At 32.9% G+C, this 24,124-nt stretch overlaps 1 protein-coding gene and 1 long non-coding RNA gene across 8 annotated transcripts; both read right to left on the minus strand.

The window, feature by feature from the left end:
* Positions 1-3,822: 3,822 nt before the first annotated feature.
* LOC131602865 (uncharacterized) lies at positions 3,823-7,332 on the minus strand. 7 transcript variants are annotated; one of them, XR_009284157.1, is made up of 6 exons: positions 6,698-7,332; positions 6,021-6,091; positions 5,686-5,932; positions 5,176-5,215; positions 4,798-4,904; positions 3,829-4,307 (listed from the first exon to the last, which is right to left on the minus strand). It is a non-coding gene; the product is annotated as an uncharacterized LOC131602865 (long non-coding RNA). The 7 variants fall into 7 exon arrangements; XR_009284154.1 differs by adding an exon at positions 5,032-5,088 and having other exon boundaries at positions 3,823-4,307; positions 5,686-7,332; XR_009284155.1 differs by having other exon boundaries at positions 3,825-4,307; positions 5,686-6,091.
* A 2,195-nt stretch (positions 7,333-9,527) lies between these two features.
* LOC131602866 (histone deacetylase 14, chloroplastic-like) lies at positions 9,528-15,890 on the minus strand. The gene is made up of 9 exons (XM_058875086.1): positions 15,736-15,890; positions 15,311-15,549; positions 14,206-14,280; positions 13,602-13,703; positions 12,403-12,474; positions 12,177-12,233; positions 11,292-11,543; positions 10,183-10,364; positions 9,528-10,062 (listed from the first exon to the last, which is right to left on the minus strand). Exons 1-9 carry the CDS (start codon positions 15,776-15,778, stop codon positions 9,762-9,764), a joined length of 1,323 nt encoding a protein of 440 aa, XP_058731069.1. The 5' UTR covers positions 15,779-15,890; the 3' UTR covers positions 9,528-9,761.
* Positions 15,891-24,124: the final 8,234 nt, after the last annotated feature.

The raw sequence follows: 24,124 nt of genomic DNA on the forward strand, positions 1-24,124 counted from the left end.
AGCAGAAATCAGCATTAATGTTGCACATAACTTTCTGCAGGCGGCTTCTGATTTTTTGAATTGCGTTATCAGTCCACCTACATTTTGTTTTCTTGGTATATTCAAATAGAATGTAACCCAAGAGGACGATCCTCCTAAGCATTGATTTTGGCATAGTTAAGGAGCAAATTGGTATCATGGAAAGGCAAACATTTAAATCTTGGAGGCCAAGTATCTTCGCTCAATTCGGTTCTAAATTTGATTCCACTATTTACCTGCTCGTTCTACAAGGCGCCTAAAGTTATTATTCAAGAACTCATTAACATTCAACGTTCTTTTTTAAAGAACGGTCAAGAAAACTTAAGAAGGATAAATTGGGTGGCTTGGTCGACTATTTGTATGTCAAATATGTGGGTGGTCTTGGCGTGAAGCATTGCGAGTTATTCAATAGAGCTCTAATGAGTAAATGGGGCTAGAGGATTTTGGTCGAGAAGGGATCTTCATGGCATAACGTTTTAACTTTCAAATATGGAGACATAAAGTTATAAATCTGGGCCGACGACTCCTCTAGCGTAAACTCAAAACACTCATTGTGGTGGAGGGACTTATGTATTATGTTAGGAGTTTGGGGAGTCAGAGCCAATTGGTTTCGTATGTGCTTATCGTGCAAGTTTGATCATGGTACCGATACTGATTTTTGGAGGGATCGTTGGATAGGTAACGAACCATTGCATAACCAATTTACTCAGTTATTTAAGGCATTGCAGGAACTGTTTGTGAGGATTTCATAAGCAGGTTTTATGGACAAGAATTCATAGGTTTGGTCATTCTGTGACAACTCTGTTTCGTTGACAGATTTGTGCTTGCATACCATCTTGCAGCATACATCGCCTAACTCATTGTTACAAGGTGCGTTTGTTTGGTGGCCTTTAGCAGCAGGTTTTTCAGTTAAATCGGCCTTCGAAAGGTTATCTAATGGGCTGGATCAGGTCTTAGTCTTAAGTGCTAGAAATTTAGAAGCTCTGAAGCTTATTTGGAAATCAAAGACGTCGTCAAAGATTCAAGTTTTTGGTTGGAGGCTGATTCATAATAGACTCCAAACAAGGGATGAGGTGGCTAAGAGAGGTTTTTTATCAGGTGGACTTAATCTTGTTTGTCCCTTATGTTCGGGTCTAGAAAAAACTCACATTCATCTATTTTCATCTTGTTATGTTGTTGTGAAAGTTTGAAAATTCATCATGGAATGGGTACGGGTAAATTTGTTTCCTACTATTTCTTCCATCTCTCATCATATTTTATGGTTTTATTCGGTCATAAATAGATGGGATAGAAATAATATTTGTAGTAAAATCATTTGGTTGTATGTTGTACGGATTATTTGGTTAGTAAGAAACGATATATTGTTCACTGGAGGGGAGTCGGGAGATAGTTTTTGTGGCAAAATCATTGGCATGGGATTGGTTTTATACCGGTTATTCGGATCAGTTTAACTTGTCTGTAGCTACTTGAATGGTTAACCCTTTACGTGTGCTGTTATAAATCAATTTTCTTTTATAATCGGATTGAGTATCTCTTGTACTCGTTTCAATATATTTGTTGTTTATAAAAAAAATTGAATTCCAAAATTTGAACACGAATAGTAGAAAAGAAAAAAAAAATCAAGATTCTAACAATTATATATTAACTTAATTAATGCTTAATAGTTGGAAACTTGAAAAATATAATAGATTTAACGAAGTTGATACGAAAAGAACACAATTTAGTAGATTTCAAATTTAAAGGACTTTGAGTTTTTTAATAATTGATAAAATAAAAACACAAAAATCAAACATTAAAAACACTCCCTAGATCGTAAAATTTAAACAATGTACATTTTTTTATCATTATTATAAACAAATTTTATTTTTTATAGCACATTTGACTATTTGACTATTAATGTATCTAATCCACATATAAATTAAAAACATTAAAAGTGAAATTTCGGAGGACGTAATTTAAAAATGTGAGAGAAAAAGCTACATATACTTATTAGTCGTTCACTATGCGGCTTGTATAAGCCTTATAATCCACATATAAATTAAAAACATTAAAAGTGAAATTTCGGAGGACGTAATTTAAAAATGTGAGAGAAAAAGCTACATATACTTATTAGTCGTTCACTATGCGGCTTGTATAACCCTTTCTTGTTGGCTTTTCATCCAAAATGGTGAGGTCATGCTTTGTATTTCTGTCTGTTATTTTTTTCTTTGAGGGAAAAGATTTATTTCATTATTACTAATACGATAATATATGTTGATAAATTAATAAAATTGTGAAAACTAATAAGAGATGAGATGAGATCATCTATGCCAAAGTATGAACTAACATCATTAATTTATTCACACTTTTTAATGCGTTTTTAGTATTCTGTTCGAAATCCACTTCATCAAAATCAAGATCATGTATTCATTTGGTAGATGACAGAAAGTGTAAAACTTCCCATATATCAACCTTGGTAATATGTGAAAACTATTCCATTCAAGTTGCAACAAGTTGTCCTCACCATCTATGCAAACACTTATTCCTACCTTGTTACAATAATTAGAAAATGAAGCATCAATTTCATTTGAGACGTCCAGCCGAAGGTTCACTCCAAATAATATACATAAATCTTTGACTTTGGATGATATTGCTCGATCAAAATTGTTGGACATTCCTCCTTCCTAATAACAAATAAGAAGCATGATTACAAATAGTGTTTGGATAGTCTTCTATGTAGCTCCAGATTTAATTGTTCCAACCATTTCAGATACTCCACAAAATGGTCTGTTGATCTTGATTTAAGACTTGCAAAAACGGGAAAAATAATATCGTGGCAAGAGAGACGTTATCATTTAGCAGCTGCTGCAACATAAGTCATAGTTCCATTTTCTCCCAGCATTCAATACTCTTGGATAAATGTAAAAATAGATGCTTTAACATCTTCAACTCCTTCTCCACATACACCACAATAAATAGGACACTAAACACCTTTGTAAACACATTCTAGTTTATACACAATTCCTACATAAACGCCACAATTTTTTTTTAACTCTCTGAGGAGTCTTAATTTTTCAAAAAATCTTTCACTTCTCACCGATCTTTAGATGTGAAATATAAATAGCATATTTTATACATTACGCACTAGAAACCTTTTATTCTTTTCAAACTTCCACACAAACTTATCTACCTAAATAACTTCAAACAAGAGAGTATTAAGAACTTTCGTCGCTTCTCCGCCCCCAAATAGAATATAAATCAAATTTAAGTTTTGTTGTTTGACATTACTAACCAACATAGATGAAACTTTTAGATTATTCACTTTTAAGTTGGTCAAGGATTATCCAATGTTGTACTATCATACAACAGATATATGAAATATTCTCTCCCAATTCAATACTCCATTTATATCCACTTCGAACCACAAATTTCAAACTCCGAATACTTTATCACACATAACAGGGGTTATGTCCAATAGTCGAACTAAAAAAATCACACTTAGAAAAATATTTAAACTTTTTTTTTTTTTTGGCACTAGTGCATAAAGTACTTTTTACATCGGGCCTGGGCCCGATGTAAAGCCAGGCGATGTAATAAGTCAAAGACATTTTACATCGGGTCAAGACCCGATGTGAAAAATTAACATACCACATCGGTTGAATTCAGATGTCTGATGTGAAAAATAATGCAATTATTTTATAAAAAAAATATATGCCATATTTTACATCGGTTGTCCTGTCCGCCCGATGTAATAGATAGTTTTTACATCGGTTTTCCACTTTGCCCGATGTAATAGATAAGTTTTTACATCAATTTTCTATTTTGCCCGATGTAATATGTTTCCTTCTTTAAAGCGTATAATAACTATTTTTCCTATTTTAACCGATCACATTTAGGTCACTATTTTCATATTTTTCTAACCAGGTATAATTTCATTGCACCAAATAGCTAAGATATATATATATATATATTCTTCAAATTTTACTAAGATACACAAGTATACAAAATTATAAGAAAGTTTACACACGGTGGATTATTACAAAATAACAAAACAAATATCCAAACATTTAGGTCCTTTAGCGCACTTGAAATACCAACATGAATCCACGAGAAGACGAGTTGTAGCTTCTGAAGACAACACCAAAATTACATTTGCTGAGAATAAACAATAACACTAATTAACATCAGCAGACAACACCAAAGTTAAAAGACTAGCTCGAAACAAAAATTTATTTTCCCCCTTCGTTGACTTCTTCAGTGATATAAACACGAAAGTTTCGCAAGTTTAGTAAGCCTCACAACTTTATCACCTGAAATATACATGTGAGAAATGAATACTTTTCACTTTTGATATCTAATGGGACATATAATAAAAACTCTTTTGCACACTAAAGAGAATGAACAGAATGAATAACTCGCTACTAATATTATTCAAGTTTCTGATATCACTATATCTTGTTTGGATGTCGATTTATATAGGCTTAAAAAAAAAACAAATCCTTGTAAATTAAGTAACTAAATGGCGGTTTAAAATAAACAGTGGTGGTGATACTAGCTAACTCTATCTTATTAGCTAAGTATATGCTTAGTCTTATCATATAAGACTAAGATAGATCTCAATATTATTTTTTAAGGGTCCAATGGAAGCATTTTCTTAATCATGAAGAATAGCACCATATCTTCTAGGCTTGATTTAATTTAGTCAACAACTTTTACAATTCAAATTACAAAAATTTGAGAAAGAATGAAATAGAGAAGATATATGAAATAATTGTTGCAGCAAGTTATTATAAGCCTTACTATGCATATATCATATGTATCTTATGTAGTTTCCAATTTGAAAGCATCATCGTCAATTAAACTAGCATCCAAACCAGCATATCCATTTCTTTTATTCTTTTATAAATCTGCAAGTTAAATATTTAGAAATATAACAATTGAAAAAAATAATAATAACAATTCAAACTGAAATTAGAGCATGTGGGAAGCTAATCACATCAAACTTAAACTAAAAACAATGAAAATTTCTAGTACCTACGATGAATAAGAAAGAAAACAACTCACAATACCAGCTGCTACAGAAACAAACAACTAACAAAAAATATTAAATTAAAATACAATAAATCATAATCTCAAATCCTAAATTTTTTATAGAGATAGATTTTGTGATTAACTTACTTGATTGAGACAGAGCCCTATGAGCAAAATATCATTCCACCTAATTTGCAAAGCATCATGAAGGGAAGTTTAAAAACATAGTAAAAAAATGAACGTGTATTTTGATTCAAACATCATACTGAGTTGACCAAGGATTGAATCGATAAAGTATGGAAAAAATCCAGAGAAATCTATGTCGGGATCGAATTGGCTCCTTCTTCAAAGATGAAATTCAACTTAGCGGTTAAAAGAGAACGAGTTGGTCATCAAAATCAAAGAAACCGAATCGAGAAAGACAATTGTTCTTTACTTCGAAATCAATGTCTAATACTTCATCATTTGAACTTGTTTCTTGTGAACCACGTACATAATTGAGTATTTAAGAGAAAGTACAATCAAGTAGTTGAAATTGGTCTTACTTTGCTTGCTAATGAATAAGATGAATAATGTGAAAGGAGAGAAATATAAGGTCCAAGTGAAGTGAACATGAATCCGTGAGAGACAATGATGGGAGAAAATAGTATAGAGTACCTTGATCAAACTAGAAGAAGCACTTGCTTCAGAAGTAGTGTAGTCTGAGGAGTATGAAGATTTAGTCCAGCTCCCATAAAATCTACTATCATCTGATTCATGCTTTTCTCTCTCTGTCTCGAACACAAATTAAGTTTGTCTCAAATCACCACTTCTACAATAAGCCCCATAGTATAAACAATGTTCCCTCACAAGAAAGATTTGAGGAGTAGTAGGCAATAAATGACCTTCAGTGCTGAATACATACCTGTTTCACAACAAACAGAAAAAGAAGCAACTAATTTTATAGCATAAAAAGACCAGCCACTAAATTGTAAATATATAAGCCTACTCACTTGTAAGGCCCATTTTCCATAAGTTTATCAGGACCCACAACCAAATCAAAAAGGAGCCACAGATACTTCACCTAATAGGTAACATGTCATTAGCAAAAATCTTCTTTCAAACAAATAATAGAAGAAAAAATATGAAAGGAAAGACACAATGATAAGAAGCATAATTTTTAAAGGAAGAGAGAGCTCAAACAAAAGGATGTTTATAGAAATTTATAAAACCATTCCTGACTTTAACTCAAAACTTAAGCTTTTATGAGAGCTAGACATTGTACCAAAGTCGCAAGTAAAACCATAATATCCTCCACAATTCTCAATGCTACTAGAAACACCATTTGAAGCCCTAAATAAAGATGAATGACTGCAGTTGACAATAAATTTCAACGAAAGAGAATTTGTTTCCCTGCTTCCTCTCTTTCACTCGATTCAATTCTCTCAGCCTCTACGAGAACAAAACAAAATCTGAATCGTTCTCAGGTCCTTACCATGATTATATCAACAAAATTCAAACAACACATCAACATCAATCAATTTACATTTAAACTTATAAACCCTAAACTTCAGATTTGAAATTAAATGGTGTACAGTAAAGGTTTCATACAATTAATAAGGGGTTATTACTCAGTAATTTGTAAGGAACACAATGATATCAAACCAAATGTTGAACAAAAAGTACTGACCTCGTCGGAGCTACGTCCGACGGTTTTCTGGCGAGGCTAAAAATACCAGGTACGCACAAATTCGGTCCTCTCTCTTTTTCTACTTCATCTCATATCTGATTCAGAAAAAACAGTTTCGTTGATGTATGTTGCGAGCAGTTGAATCGCGGTGTCACTACGTTCGGTGTTCGATGTTGGGTTTGTTGACGTTTGTAGCGTTGAAGCTGCTCGGTGTTGATTTATTATGATGGTTGTAGGCGTGGTTGTGACGTGAATAAGGTGCTGCATATTGAGTTGAATACGATACCTGGAATGGGAATGGTGGCTGGCTGGAAAATGTTGAAGACGCGTTGACGGCGGTCTTGGTTCGCGCGCCGTCCGGCTGAACGTGTTGACGGTGGTCTTGGTCGCGCACGGTCCGGTCGAGCGACGTTGACGGTGGTTCAGTCGAGGGGGCAACAGGCAGGCGGTGGTTGGTTCGGTAGACGATGGCGGAGGGAGGTCGGAGCGGAGGTACGGTTGAGGACGGGGAAGGAGGACGACGCTGTGGAAAAACGAGTTGGAAATAGTGGAAAAAGTGGGATACTTTTCCCATCGGGTTTTACTTGGGCTGACGGAAAAGCCCTTTCAAAAAGACGTTTCCCATCGGGTATTAATTGGACCGATGGAAAAGCCCATTTAAAAAGACTTTTCCCTTATAAAATATTTTACTTTATTTACGGTAATGTCACCGTGTAGTGGTTTTTTAATTTTTGAGTTATTTTTCCCATCAACTCCATTAAATATCTGATGTAAAATCCCAAAATCAAAATTTTTTCACATCAATTTATTTTAAAACCTGATGTAAAATTCCTTGAATTATGCTTTTGAGTTCTGGCACGATCGCAGTTGCGGGGGATCGAACCGTGGTTCTCCCTACCAAGTCCAGCGCCAATCACCACTGGACCAACTAACGATTGGTTAGAAAAATATTTAACCTTGTAAAAAGGAGAGACGAAATTACTTGGATTTGTCATAAAACTACAAGCTTGATAGTATAAATGAAGGCAATTAAATTTTTGAACCACGTATATATGCATAGACAAAGGTCTGTTCGGTAAAAATAGCGGTTGATTGATAAGCTAGCTGATAGCTTATAGCTTATGACTGATGGCTGATGGCTGGTGACTTATAGCTTATAGCGGATGGTTGAGACTGATAGCTTATAAGCTAATTGAAGTGTTTGGTAAAATTAGCGGTTCAATTAACTTATAAATGTAAAATGACATAAAAAATATTTAATATATAATTATTTGATTTTAAATTAAAATAAATTATAAGGTTAAAAATGGATTTTAATTAAAATAATAAGGATAAAAAAGGAAGAAAAAATAATAAGCTATAAGACATAAGCTAAAACGCTATTTGAAATAGCGTCTGGAAAATAAGCTATAAGCTAGTAAAATAAGCTATAAGCTCGTGATGAAAAGACTGTTACCAAACAGGTCTAAATTATCATATGAACTTATAAGACATAAGACATAAGCTATAAGCTCGAAAACACGTCATACCAAACAGAGCCAAAAGGTTTCAAGAAAGCTAATATATACCCTTAAAATGTCTATCATTTAAACATTGATATTTGGAATAATTTTTAATACAATTCAATCTTTATATTTTAAAAAAATTAAAAAATTAAAAATCAAATATCTAAAAATAAGTTGACTTCTATTTATTTGTGAATTGAGCAATCCTTAAAATGAGTCGAATTTAAATTAAGAAAATGTCTATAAATAATTCGAATAGAGACTAAGAGTGTGTTTGGATAAAACATTTTACTGAGGAAAAATAATTTTTTGAAGGAATTTAAAATGACTTGATCAAAATCCATAGTTTGGATAACAAATATGAATTTTGTTAAAATGATGTAAATTTATGAAATATTTTATTCGTTAAATTTAAGAAAGTTTAAATGATACTAAAAAATAAAGAATTTGAAATTGCTCCATAACTTATATGTTAAATTGTTATGATAATATTTTTTAAATTTTGCAAGATGGTCCTTATATGTTATGAAGAATTTTAATTCACCCCCAGAATTTTCAAAAATTGCAAATAAATCTCTAATAATTTTCAAATTGGTCCCTTGAAATTTTCAAAAATTGCAAATTAGTCCCTATTTTTATATTTTAAATTTAACCCAAAAGTTTTAAAATTTATAAAAGTGATCTAAAAAATTTAACAATGAATCATTTTAATACTCCATCCAATCAAAAGAATTTAAAATTAAATGGATTTCAATTAAATCATTTAAATTGCTTAGAATTTTAAATTCCTTAAAAATTCACAATTACCTCATCCAAATACACTCTAAAAGAATTAGACTTGAATCATTTCCGATACTAACAACAATAATTCATATACTTTGCAGGGACCCCAATAAAAATTTTAATGGTAGACAAAGTTGACATCACAGGTTTTTATTTTCAACATCACAATTCACATGGAATGAACCTGTTTTATCTGCAATGCTTGCTCACTATTTATTGTTGGCTCTTTCATGCAAAATGGTGGGAGTCATAATCAGATATAGAAAACTTAAAAATATGGTAAGAGAAATTAAAATGATCAATAAATATAGGAAACCAAGTGTGAATAAAATTTATCAGAATAAAATGTATTAAGGAGTAACTTTTAAATACTTGAAATAAACATGTTAATGCATACTTGAAACAAACATACTCTAATAACTTTTGGATGTGCAAGGCTTTAAGAAAGAAAAAAAATGATACATTTCAAGTATAAAATTCTCAAGTGTTTTTGGAATGAGAATATCCTTTGACTTAATAACAATGAAATATAAGAAAATTGGTTTTCAGATAAAGAATTTGTCATAATCATTTAACAAAATAAGGTTATATTGAAAAGTGTTATGGAAAGAGTGAAGTTCTTATTCAAGAACCACAGCAATCTTGAATGATGGATTTGATTCAACTATGTCACTATGTGACAAGTGGGACAATGCACTCACAAGGAAAATAGACATCAACTTGGGATGGAACCCACATAAAATAATATTTTTAATGTAAGGTTTTGATTTTCTACATCACAGGGAATGAAGGTGTTTTATCCTTTGAAGTGCTTGCTTAACCCTTTTTGTTGGCTCTTCATACAAAATGTTTGGGTTATCAAACTCAGATGCTAAGCTTTTGTCCCCAAGAAGAGCACGAAATGTGTCTGCCACTGAGTATGAAAGTGACTTGAGATTATATCCTCCTTCCAAGAAAAATACACATCGACCACCACATAAGTCTTTTGCTAGTTGTTTAATACTGGACGCAAGCATGTAATACGTTCCTGTTGTTAGTTGAAGATTAGCTAGTGGATCTAACACGTGGCCATCATACCTGACAAACAGAATCGCATGAAAGTCTGAAATGTAAAAACAACATTGGCAAGAACTTATGTGCTTGGGAAATTGTTTATTCCATCTTTGCTTTGATGACAATGATTCAAAGAAAACTCACCCCGCAGACACAAGAATGATGTCTGGCTTAAATCTTTGAGCACAAGGTACAATAACTTCTTCGAACACAGTTCTAATAGTGGTATCGCCTGAACCTCCAGGAAGAGGCAGGTTAAGTGTGGTTCCTTCACCATCCCCAGATCCCACCTCATCAAATTTACCAGTACCTGGATAGCTTCCATCCTGAGCAATTAAATTAAAGTAATTAAATATAACAAGGCTCAAATGTATTTTGCACACAAATAACTCATGTATTTCTTCACATAATCTACTTCCCTGCACAATTACCCAACCCCCTTCCCACACAGGACCATTTTGAAAAAACAGAACTTCAAAATGTTATGTGCCTGGTTACATTATCATTTTATATTTAGCACACTTATAACTGATGTATTTATTCACATAATCTCTTATACGGACCATTTTGAAAAAACAGAACTTCCAAATGTCGTAAGCCTGGTTATATTATCATTTTGTATGCTGGTAGTGGTATGTGCTAGTGCAAATAGTGTGGAGGGGGTAATGTGTCTGATTTTTATTCTACATGCTAATAGGCAAGAATTTGGTGCAAGGAATAGAGACGCTAAGATACTTGATTAAGTCTTCTCTACGTAATGTAATTTATGAATGCTAGTTTATGTTGTCTGACTGTGTGAATGTTTTCCTTACTATTTTCTTAGTACACTTCTGAGTATATTAGTATATGATATATGCTTAAAGTTAAATCAAATATGAGGGAGATGTTACAATAACATGGATATAATAAGGGAAAATGAAGAAAATTATCTATATGTTGAAAATTGAAGAAAATATGGATGCCGTGGGTTTGAACGTTTGAGCCTATACAAAATGCTGAGCTTGCAAGAGGAAGTGGGAAAGAAGTGAGTTCTACAGAGAAGAGTGAGAATATAGAGGGGAAGAAGGGAAGAATAAGGAGAGAAATGCTTTGAGTAGAGTTTTGTGAAGTACACACAGACCTCTCAAAGAATCCGGGATATTAAACCATCTACCTTTTTTCTGTTATTTCCCTTTTGTGAATGGTTTTTAAGAACACCAATGAAGAAACACAAGAAAATATAATCAGAGCTATTAACAAAACTTGTAGCTTACTTGATGGAAGGAGAGGAAAAATACGTCTGGATCATCATAGAAAGCATCATTTGTTCCATTCCCATGATGAACATCAAAGTCAATTATAAACACGCGCTTCAGTCCATGAACACGCTGAGCATGACGAGCTGCAATGGCCACATTTCCAAAAATGCAAAATCCCATAGGTCCTTTTGGAACAGCGTGATGCCCAGGTGGTCTTATCAAAGCAAAACCAGTAGGTGGATCTTTCGTTGTCTTTGAAGCTGCAACCTGAACGTGTGAAATTGAATAAGAGAAATTTATATCATAATAATGAGTGTAATCTCTAGTTTTGTACAATTCTCGAAACATTTATGTCAAAGACCGACAATCCTAAAAGCTTAAGCTATTAGGTGGAGGCCTTGGAATGTGTTCATATCTCTTAAGACATTTGTGTCACAGGAAAACAGTTTGGGATTGAAGTCTGGCCAATATACATGACCTTCACCTTGTGCTAAAATACAATTTAATTACGATGAATAGGGCAGCAAGAAGCAAACTCTTGAACACTTGGTTATAGAGGTATTGATACCATGTTTCTAAAACTTAAGCTTAAAAGTACCTCGATAATTATTTTAAATCTCAAACAACTCAGAATGTATTGACATTTAAAAAGCTAAATACACAATTGTTTTTCAAAAATTTGTTTTATTGGCGACTCCCCACTGCCACCAAGCATTTTCAGTCAATATTCTGTGAAACCGAACACCCAAATTTCTAACCGAGAACAAAAATAGTTTCCAATATGCACATAGTTACTAGAAGCAGATATGTTGTACATATCCGTCCCCACTCACTTACCCCAACCCAAAACAAACACATAGATTATCACGAAGAGATGGATATGCCAGGTTGAGAGATCACCACTGAGTCGACTAAGGCTAATCCAGCACCAGCTGCTACTATTGACTCCTGGAAGGTCTGCACCATGAATACCACAATAAGCATGCAAAAACATGGGAATTATTACGATTAGTCCACTTAATAATTGTATTTTCTACCATGACGAACTAATACAAAGTTACTAGAATAGAATAACTTTCTGCTGATATTGAGCTTGGGAAAGCAAGAAAAAGCTTGTAGTACTAACAGTGGAAGTAGCATATGTTGGTCCAGAACCTTCAATGAGAATAAGGCCCTTCTCCAAAGCTTGATCCATAACCTGTAAAGATTCAGAAGAGGAAAATGTCAAACTTCAAAACATGAATTCAGTGTCATGGTAAAATCGGATTAATATACAAATAATGAATGGCTAGTGATGTGAAACTTTGAACTAAACAAGGATACTTAAGGAAAAATTAGCCAGCACTTAGAAGACATTAGTAGTGTTTAAGCATAACTACACTGGCCTTTGATGTTTTAACATCACTGTGCACTAAATCATAATTAAACCATGCATGGAGTAAAAGAATTGTTAGAAACTGATTCAGAAGCAAACGTTATAGGAAAAATAGAGTTGATAGCCAATGGTTCAGACCCTAGAATTGTAGAAAGAATATAGGAAAATTTACTGCTAAAGCAGAGGAAAAAAAGAAAGGAATCACCTGGTATTTAAGAGGCATGCCTCTCCTTTAATATGATAACTGAAATTCCTCCACTCATTATATTTTTTCTCTAACTATATACCCTAACCAAAACTAAATATAAGGCCTAACCCACTATATTATTTGGGGCTCATTCTTATTTCTCCTAAAGAAACATATGCAACCCTGATTAATAGATTTTATGAACAATAAAGACAAACTAATAAGGTTAGACCCACTTAACTCCTTGGGTCCATCCTTAGTTCTGCAAAGAGTAATCATCCCATCCCCATTGGAATCAGTAATTAGGTGGATGATACGGGTACACTATAAGGCATGTACCGGAACCAGACTACCAATACACAAAAGGAAAAAATGGTTAATGGTTTTGATAACCAATATCGAAAACCAGAAAGAAAGATGCTGCAGACGGCCTCTTCACTTCTCGTCAACTTTTCCAAGCTGCCGCACTTTTGTGCGGCTCTTTCTTTCTCTGTTACCATTATTTCTCTTTTCTTTAACCAACTAATTCTTCTGAAGTATTGTGTATTGCTGGAAGTACAACAGCGAATTGGATAGAAATGTGGGGCATTAAAGGAAGCGCGAGATTATGGGACCTTCGGAGTAATTTTGCCTAAAATAACAATTTTGCTAAGCACAATTTATAAAGAATAATATATAATTAAAAAATACCATAATTTACAAAACGCAGCCACTCAACATGAAATGAATGAAGCAGAGAAATTTGTTTAACAAAAAACGTTACCTTTTCAAGCCCATAAACATAGGCTCTTGCATGCACACTTGCAATGTCATCGGTCGAAGCAGGCTCAAAATGTTGAAGTTCAATGACCTCGGAGCCACGGAACTGAATCATTAAAAAAATATTATGGAAATGAAAATATTTACTAATTACTATTTAGTAACCCTAAAGTATGGTTTAATCATAATACAGCAACACAAATTGTCCAAATAAGATGGTCTTTTTCTAAAACTGGCAAGCTTTTTCTTACTGAATCATGTGCATTAACCTATAGCCACAGATTGCTCATGAAGGTTGATTTGTCTTTCAAACAAATATAAAATATTTCAAATTAAAAAAAAAAGAAGGATATTGTGATATATTCTGGACAATAAAATAGCTTATGTTTGAACTGGGAAAATTTGTAATCTATTTAGTGAATTCTTTCTTTTAGTGTGTTCAAATTTGAAACCAATATTTGAATGCAACAGTTCTTTTTTTAGTGAATTTTAGACATAAATAAGTTACCAAATGCCAATGCCTATATATAATATTAAAATTAGAAAAATAACACCGTAAGAACATGTCACCAAAACATATAAAAACATTGTCCTTTGAGTTTTAGTACCTTGGAAGTGAGTTTCATTTCTTCCAAAGCTTTCACAATTGCAGGAACTCTAAAATGTGATTCTGGATGAGACTCCTGTCATAAGTAGAATAGCTATATTAATATTACCAATCACCATAATATGATATGACATAGAAACAAGTGACAACATGTATACTCTTAGATAGTACTTCTAACCAAAAGAAGCAAAAAGAATAAGATAATTTCACAGCATAAATAATCAGCTGTATTATATTTAGAGAGCTGTGATTCATAAAAGCAAAGTGTAACAAAGGAATCCCAGAAATGGGTGCATGTGTTGTGTTTGCCTGTAGATGAAATTAGCACTAGTATTGAAGTTAGGGAGTTTTGCACAATTTATTTGCAATGGATAATGCCGCCATATATATCATCAGCAATGACAATTGAGAAAAAGTCAAAGTCTCAAAGATGCTCCTGGCTTCTATGTCGCTTTGTATTCATGATACTTTTAAGTGGATTATCTTGGCCAGACATGCAAAGACATTAAGAGCTCAGTCAAGCTGATGTTCTTTACTTCTGCTTCTTTTTCTTTCATCATTCTTTTGCCATTAGGAAGGCACTTAATCTCCACAGCCTATACAAACAATTCCTCCGCTCCCACCCCATAGCCATGCTATGCATTCTCATTTATCTTAAAAAAAATTGTTTCTAAGACTAACTGTCTGTTTTGAAATCGTTTGGACAGACCTCAAGCTTACATTTGAGCAAAGTTTTTGCTTGAGATCTCTCCAACAAATCTCAATACACATGATAAGTTATCAATCATCATCAGCCCTTCAATTTTATTTCCTTTTAAATATCTCCATAGCAGTGCACAGTTATTAACACATCAGTAGCAAATATGAGTACTATAGTAGAAATGCACGATTCCCATATAAACAAACTTATGAACACTGACAAAAATATGAAAACCAGACACGACGTCGGCTTGTTACTTCACTCTTAAGTATCAGTAGTGCTAAGTATGAAGTATGCAAAAACATAAAAAATCAAGTGATCTAAAAGAATTTGGGGAAAACAACTTAGTTATTTCGAATTCAAAAACAATATCAATACAAATAGAGGTCAAAAAAGTGCATATAACCTGGTTGTGGCCCATGGATGGAGCAACGGAATATATAACTCGAGCATTACTCAATTGCTCAATAGAAGGTAGAGAAGAACCATTCGGAACATCGCTAGAACAGTATATAGACGCTCCTAAACATTTCTTCGCGCCTTTGTCTCTACGATTATTGCGGAAGAGTCTTGTTTCCAATTCACATCCATTATAATTACTCTTCCATCTGCTTCCATGATGACCAAGGAGAAAGATAGCTTTCCCTGATAAATCATACCGCAAGAACAATTTCAGATTTTGGTAATGATAAATTCGTTTAGCATGATATTAATTTTGATGTAGTATGCGGAATGCGAAATTGGCGTTATGAAAAGTAAAAACCCTCGTCTGTGTAATAGAATAGTAAGAAAAAAAACTGCGAGTTCAGAGAGAGAAAGAGAAGAGAGTACCGGTGGAGAAAGGAGGAGAGCGAGGAAGGCTGTGGAGGTGCATGGCGGAGGAGAAGAGATGAGTGAGTTCAGTTAACCACAATTTCAGCCAGCGCAAAAACAAATTTCTTCTTTTTTGTTATTATTTTTAAGGCGCGCATAAACTGTGGATTATCCAAATGCAAATTAAGGAAAAGAGTAGTAAGTGTCAAATTAGTTTAGAGAAATTATAATGTCTCATGTTTTTGTAGATACCCATTCGAAGGTTTTTTTTTTTTTTTTGTTAAAAATTTAAATTTTTCGAAGGTATATATACGGAAGTATTTTAAACTAATGAACGTTAGGAAAATTTCAAATTAATTTAGTTCAGGAATTTTTCTGTAGGTACATCTATGGAATGGCTTAGCGCCAGAATTTTCCGTAGATGTATTTACGGAAGTATTTGATATAGTTTGAACCAACATGATCACTCTCTCATTGTTGATTTTCTTCTTCAACACTAACATCTCCACAATCTAAAAATCCTACATCATCAATATCATATTTGACTCCAAAACTCCAACTTTTTGGTGCAATAAATCAAAGAGAGCAAGAGAAGACTGAATTTCAGGTAAATATTCATCTTTGTCCATTGCATTGCTCATATTATGCATCAAGTTTAAGTCAAAATATGTAATGTTGCTTCTATATGTACATCTATGGAACGCGTTAAAGATGAATACGTTCCGGAGATGCATCTACGGAACATGTATGTGCTGTTTTTTTAGCAGTCTTGTGATTTTGTACTATTTGTGCTATTGTTTACAAATAGGTATGGTGCACCCAGATAATATCTCAAGATAATTAGTTCCTTTAGTCGATGTTTCTCCGAATGTTGAAAGGGTCGTCGTAAAGGCGGTAGATGTCGGCGTTGACTTTAATAACAAGCAAGAATTTGATGATCGTGAAAGCATGCTCACATGGATTCGCAGGAATGCAACTACCTTGGTTTTGGTGTGGTGATAGGAAGATATGATAATGATACATAAATAAGAAACCCATTTGTAAAAATGTTGCGCGAAAGAAGCGACAATACCATACTCCTTTAAGGAAGTTTAAAAGAGACGACACGGGTACTAGAAAATGTGAGTGTCCTTTTAAAATCCGTGGTTATATGTTGGCTAGCAAGAAGTGGAAATTTAGTGTTATTTGTGGTTAGCATAACCATGATTTGTGCACAAATTTACAAGGTCATCCTAGTGTATGTCGGCTCAAACCGGAAGAGAAGGCATGTATTAGTGACATGTCCTTGAATCTTGTCCATCCGAAAAATATACTTGCCATATTGAAACGGAAGGAACCCGACAACGTATCAAATATAAGGCAAGTGTATACCATTCAGTATCGTAATAATAAGGCGAAGTGAGATGCAACAACTGTTGAAATTGTTGGAAGATAACAAATACGTGTCACGGTACAGAACTTGCAACGATGGAGTTACGGTCCGAGATATTTTATGGACTCATCCGAATTCGATAAAGTTGTTCAACACATTTTCGATAGTGCTCATTCTCGATTCTACCTACAAGACCAACAAGTATAGACTTCTGTTATTTGAGATGGTCGGTGTTATATCCACCAAGAAGACATATGCGATTGGTTTTGCTTTTTTGGAGTGCGAAAAAAAGGATAATTTTACATGGGCATTAGAGGTGTGTCGGTCACTTTTGAAGAAACAAGTCGAGATGGCTAAGGAAATTGTTACGGGCAGCGATACCGCGTTCATGAATGCGGTGGCAAAGGTATTTCCTTCTTCTAATGCATTATTTTTTCGATATCACATAACATATAATGTGAGAAGTAAGGTTAAACATGCGGTAGGGACGAAACAAGTAGAGACCAAAGATGGAAAATCGGTGAAGTCCGGTGTGATTGTTGAGCAAATAATATATGCATGGATTCGTATTGTAAATGCTTCGACAAAAGAATTATACGCCGATTCCGTCATTCAATTTCGGAAAGTGTGTGAAAAGTATCCTGATTTAGTGAAATATGTTGAAAGCATCATTCTTGATAAGATGAAGGAAAAGTTTGCCTGTGCGTAGACTGATAATGTCTGACACCTTGAGAATACAACCACCAACAGAGTTGAGACGGCACGTGCTATTTTGAAAAATTAGTTGGCTAATAGTAAGGGTGACTTGTGTCGAGATTGGGACACAGTAAATCTCATGATTAAAAACTAACACAATGAGATACAAACCACATTTGGTCTGAGCATTATGGTGTTGTAACATCATTTTAAGGACAACATTTTTTTATTCTCATTTGATCGGCAATGTGTCTCGGGCCGGATTGAACTATATTTTCCACGAGGCCAAACGAGGTGAAACCGTAGGTTCCAATAGCGCAAAATGTTTTTGCACTATTTCTAAAACATATGGCCTCCTGTGTGCTTGTGTTATTGCTAAGAAGATGAAACTAGGTGAGCCAATAAGAATAGACGACGTTATTTCTCATTGGAAAAAACTTAGTTTTGATGATGATGGTTGCATTGAAGGAGAAAAATCGAATATCTCTATTACTTCGGAATTAGAAGCGATACAAGAGAGGTTTTCGAAGGCCGATGACAACATAAAACTCCACATCAAAGAACAATTATGGAAGATTGGATATCATAAAACAACCAACATGAAGCCGCCTTCTCAAGCGGTAAAGCCAAAGGGTGCTCCAAAGAAAGTTAAGCCTACACTGAATAGCAACTCGACTACACGAGCTTCTTCTTATTGTGAGCACGTCGATAAACTTTTTCTCGACTCACTGACTCCTAAATTTCAAAATCATTCGAGTGAAAGGTTTGTGGAACATTGTGTTCATGCAAACAAGTAGCGGTAACCGGAGGTTTGTTCGAAGAGTTTGGCACACTTGGTTCATCTTAAATCTAGGGGAGAGAAGAGGATAGTTTCATAATTCATCAATTGTAAATTGAGTATTGGTGACTATTTCTTATCTTGTAAAACTTTGCAACTTAATATCATATATCCTAATCCTATATTCTAGAATTGGGGGCAGACGTACCCTACGCGAGGACGACAAGGGGAACTGCCAAAACAAATCATGTGTTATTTTTCTTTTCGGCAATTTTATTTTCAACTGCTAAAGTTTGTGTGGTTGAGCTTGTTAAATATGTTTTACTATACTTATAGTGATTGAAAAGAATTTCAAAAATTCACAACATTCATTTTGATTCTTATCTAGTTCATATCATCACTATCAATTAAGTAAAACTGGACTTGGTGGATTTTGCACACCAAGTGTTTGATAAATTGACAAACACACAAACTATTGAGTTTATCTTAAACAAGTCATTGGAAGTAATAAGTACTTAGTGATATTGTTTAAGCATTTGATTAAGTAGATATTGTATTGATTCAATCTCATCAATTTTACTCCATTCGGTGTCGCATATCCGATTCTTCCAATAACGGATCGTTTTAGACGAGTTTGATTCCGGGAGCTTTCGCACTATTTAAAAACATTTTCTTTAAAAGCCCAAATTAAATAAGGGATCTATTCAACCTCCCTCTTCTAGATCCGTCCTATCGTCTAACACCAATTAGGTTTAATTGATTAAATCAATTAATTTGACTTATGGATTATTTTCTTTTTGAGCCAAACAATTTTTTATGTAAAGGAGGTTTCTCCTCGTGACATTACACACCAAATTTATGAATAGAAATCTCTCTATTTTTATTTTAATCTCTTTTTATTTTTAAATTGCTTTTTCACGAAAATTGTCATAGAGCTAAAAGACCGAAAAAACTCTTGTGAGAGTTGTAAGGTAATTGGTGTTGTGCTTAATTTTCTTTATTCAAGAGTGTGATTCATTTGTAAATTATTTTTGTAAAAGATTTAAAGGTTGCAAGTTAAATCTGAAAAAAGCTATGGAGAAGATTGATAAGATAAGTCAGTGTAAAGCGTTGTGTTTGTATTAAAGTTTCATGAGTTTATCGTGCAAATGCTCAAGTTTGATTTCAGTAAGAGGGAACTCTAAGTGACAAGAATAATAAGCATAATAGTTAGGTCAAACCTCTATAAATTTGTGGGTCACTTTCTATATCTCCTATATATTTATTTTTCATTATTTCCTTTATTTTTGTTGTGTATCTATTTTCATTTACGTTTTCTTTATATCATTCTATTGTCACTTCTTTATGTTTTTTCGAAACTAACATAAATGTTTTTAATAATAATTTTTTTTATGAATTAATCATGAATTTCAAATATCACAATTTTTTCTCTTATATTTGGAGTCACTTGATCAACAAAATTGTCACTCAACTTCAACCTAAAAAAAATCTTCAAGCATAGAGGATACCCATTGTTTCATCTATTTTATCATTTCATTTATTTAAGTACATATGTTATCCTAAGTTGATTTTTTATCTTTTTTAATTAAACTTTTTCCCCTGTTTTTCTGTTGGGTTTCTTATTTTGTGTCAAGTTTTTTTTCTATGGTTTTTTGTATTTAACTTAATATAATAGATCTAAGTAACTTTCTCAAATATCTTTTACACACTTTTTATCTTAGATAAAAGTGGGAGAAAAGCATTTGATGAAATGGAGAAATAATTTTCTCCAAGTAAATTGTTAAATGTGTGTTTAGCTGTTTACATTTTAAATGTATTTTTAAGAGATTGTCTTTAAGTGCTTATAAGGAAAATATTATTATTACATAAACATTTTACTTTTATTTCAATGACATAGTATTAGAAGGAGATTGTTGGTATGAGTCTCTGGAATTTTTACCTTCTCTTAAAAGGTTAAAAAATGGGGGAGATTGTTGAACCAATATTAATTTGAAGAATAATATTCTTAAATTTGATTTTGATGATAACAAAATGTAAGAGAATAATTTTATTGTTTAATGCTTGTTACATGTGTAGAATTTTTTTTTTATAAATATTAAAGAAAATATGTCCTCTATAAAGAGTAAAGATCCTCTGGTCTATATGAATATGAAAATTTTCATTTAACACGCTGATCGTTAAATACTTTGTACTACACCTATTGAAGCATCATTTGAGCTCACATCTTTGAAGATTTGCTTTGATACTTGTTAGTACATGCTTAATGCTACCATCTATAGTAAAAAGCCATCAAGTTCATCTGATCAACTTCAAACTTAAAACTCAACGATTTTAATCCTTTATAAGAAAATTAAGTTGTTATTCTCTCTAAATTTGTTTCTCTAAAAACCTCTAGTAAAGCTTATTCTTGAAAATAATAGCTTAGTTGTATTTTCTATCGGTGCTCAAATTTGAGACACTTAATCAATAATACACAAGGTGCAATGGTGTTCCTTTTACTTACACATATTTAGACATTAATTCTTATGTTTCTTATATAAATTTTAAACTTTAACATTAAAACCTGACGACCGGGGACTCTTAGCCTTTGTTTGGAACAGAAGAAATAGAGGCAAGAGAGATATGAGCGACAGAGTAAGAAAAGAAGTGTGTCACACTTCTCCTGTTTGGTGGAGCAGAGAAAGAAGGAAGAGTGATTAAATTCACGTAGGACCCATCCATTTTAACTTCTCTCTCTAAGGGCGTGTTTGGTTGTAAAGAGAAATAGAGAAGAGAGAAATAGATAAGAGAGAGTAAGAGAAGAAAGAAATATATGAGAAATAGAGAAGATTTAAAGTATTGTTTGGTATAAGAGAAAGATTAGAGAAATAGAGAAGAGAGAAGTTTAAAGATTTTATGATTTGACAAAAACACCCTTTTCAAAAATTTATTCTTTATAATAAAAAAAAAACAAATACTAAAAATGTTTGTTATAATAATTTTATTTATTAATTATATTATTACTTTATGGAGTTGTTGTAATATTTTATTTTTAATTAATTAATTAATTAATATTTTGATTATGTTAAAGTGGTGGTTTCGGTATATTTTTTGTTAAAATTAAAGATTGTTTTCAATGGTTTCGCTATCACATTATTAATTTTTTAGTGCATCTTAGTCTCAATTGGTCATTACCACTCATAATACAAAACATAAGGATAAAGGGTATAAATGGTAAGATAGAGTATCTCTCCTATTTCTCTACACAAGAGAAGAGATTAGAAAAAGGAGTGGGACCCACGTTTTTCTGGTTTCTCTCTCCTATTTCTCTGCATTCCAAACAACATAACTTTAACATTTCTCTCCTACTTCTCTCTTTTCAAACTCTCTCTTCACAACTTCTCTCCAAACAAACACACCCCAAAAGTGAGAAGAAATTGGAGAAAACACTAAGGGTATGTTTGGATATCACGAAATGAACGGAGCGGAATGGAATGGAGCGGAGCGGGATGGAGCGGAGTGGAACGGAGCGGAACGAATGTACTATTCCATTGTTTGGAAATTTTAGAACGGAATAAGACAAATTATTCATTCCGCCCAAATCAGAGGGGAAGGAATATGGTGGTAAGTGATGGAATGGAATGGAATCCATACCACTCCTTTCCGCTCCGCTCCATCCGTTTTTAAATTATCCAAACAACGGAATATCATTTTATTCCATTCCATTCCGCTCCGCTCCATCCGATTCCATCAATCCAAACAAAGCCTAACATACTTCTCTTTTTCCTTATTTATCCCCTTGTCTTATCTTTACCATTATTATTTTTTATTTTTTTATTTTTTATTTAAGGCTATTTATGTCTTTTCAAAAATAAGTACACTTCTCTCTCTTCTATTTCTCTTATATTTCTCTTATACCAAACAAACCTTAAAATCTACTCTATTTCACACATTTTTCTCTCTTCTCTCACTCTCTCTTACCTACTTCTCTCTTTACAACTTCTCTTCTAAACCAAACACACCCTTAATAATAAAAGATTCTAGGTTAATCATCTAATTTATTTGTTAAGATTGAGAAAAATCATAACCGTTATTATGTGATTGACCAAATATGGTATCAATTAAAGAACAAAGATAAGAGATTGACCTATCTAGGTTTTCAACCAATATATTGTTGAGTTATCATAATGACCAATTTATTTATAAGAAAAGCTTATAAATAAGTGATTATGTTCATCTATAATTAATTAATTAAAAAAATTTCTAACAAAAAAATATTTTTTTATATTAAATTTTTTGCTTAAAAAAACACCAAATGAATTTACTTTTATGTAAGGACATCCGACTGCAAAAACGCGAAAACGCGAGTTCGAATCCACATCATTTTACTTGCCCACTTTTAAGAAATGAAATTTTAGTCCCCGGACTAAGAGATAAACAAACAACAAATGAATTCACTGCTGAGATGTTTCGCCCTATTGATTATTCATATAGTGAAATGTTTCACTAAGAAGAAAAAAAAGGACATAATGCATCTAGAAACATTTGCTTGCACTCTTGATTTAAATCGGATCATGTGAATAAGGGAAATCGTAGTAGATTAATCGTATTGAGAATCACATCCTACATAGGAAAAGCATGACACATTTTTCTCACTAAAAGACAAGAGAAAAGGCCAAAGCATTTTCCCATCATTGGAAGAGAAAGGAAAGCGAAAAGGAGAAATCATAAAAAGATATTACTAAAGACAGGAAGATTCATTTGGACCATCAATGCACAACTAAACAAACTTCCTTAATGAATAAAAAACAAAACTCAAATACAATACTATTAAGTAATTTAGAATGGATGAGACATTTATTGTGAAGACTTTTTTTTCTTTGGAGGTGTTGAATAATTGAATTGTGAAAGATGAAAGAGTTCACGGGCTAGCTTAGTGTGTTTTTTTCTTCAATCACTTTTATCTATCAAACTAGATTTTGTTTGTTATCAATTTTAGTAATACTATACTATATGTGATAATAAGTTGTTGGCAAATGGAAAATGAGAACTTTGGGGTCTATAATATTCACCACAGAAATAACTCACGGGTTCTTTTAACTTTTTGTGTGGATTTTTCATCCTTATCACCATTATTATCTTATTAATTGGCTAATTTTATTACTATGTTTTGTTCGAATTTATTCGGTGAATCGGGTTAGTTTATAGAATTTGAATTCAGGATCTCTAGTTATTACTCCTGTGTGTATCTCCGTGATGAAATATGATAGACATTTGTATTTGTGCGCGCGATCATACTAGTATTATTGTGAAAATGATTTTATCAAGAAGTCCAAAATAAAAACATGTGTCTGGCAGAAGATGTGATTGCATGTAGTTGATCCTTGAACTTGAAGACAAAGATGATACTTGATGAACTTATCAAATTTCATAGTTTAACAGGGTTTTGATTCCCCTCTAGAGAAACCAAGGGACCACCACCACTTCACAAGTTCCCAAATCCTTCTCACTCTCCATACTTGTGACTCTAAGAAGAATTGGAGTACATGATTTAGCTTTTCCTAGTTTTCTAATCTCTACAT

The sequence above is a fragment of the Vicia villosa genome, linkage group LG5 (genome assembly GCF_029867415.1).
Source record: "Vicia villosa cultivar HV-30 ecotype Madison, WI linkage group LG5, Vvil1.0, whole genome shotgun sequence".
NCBI classification, from domain to species: Eukaryota; Viridiplantae; Streptophyta; class Magnoliopsida; order Fabales; family Fabaceae; genus Vicia; species Vicia villosa.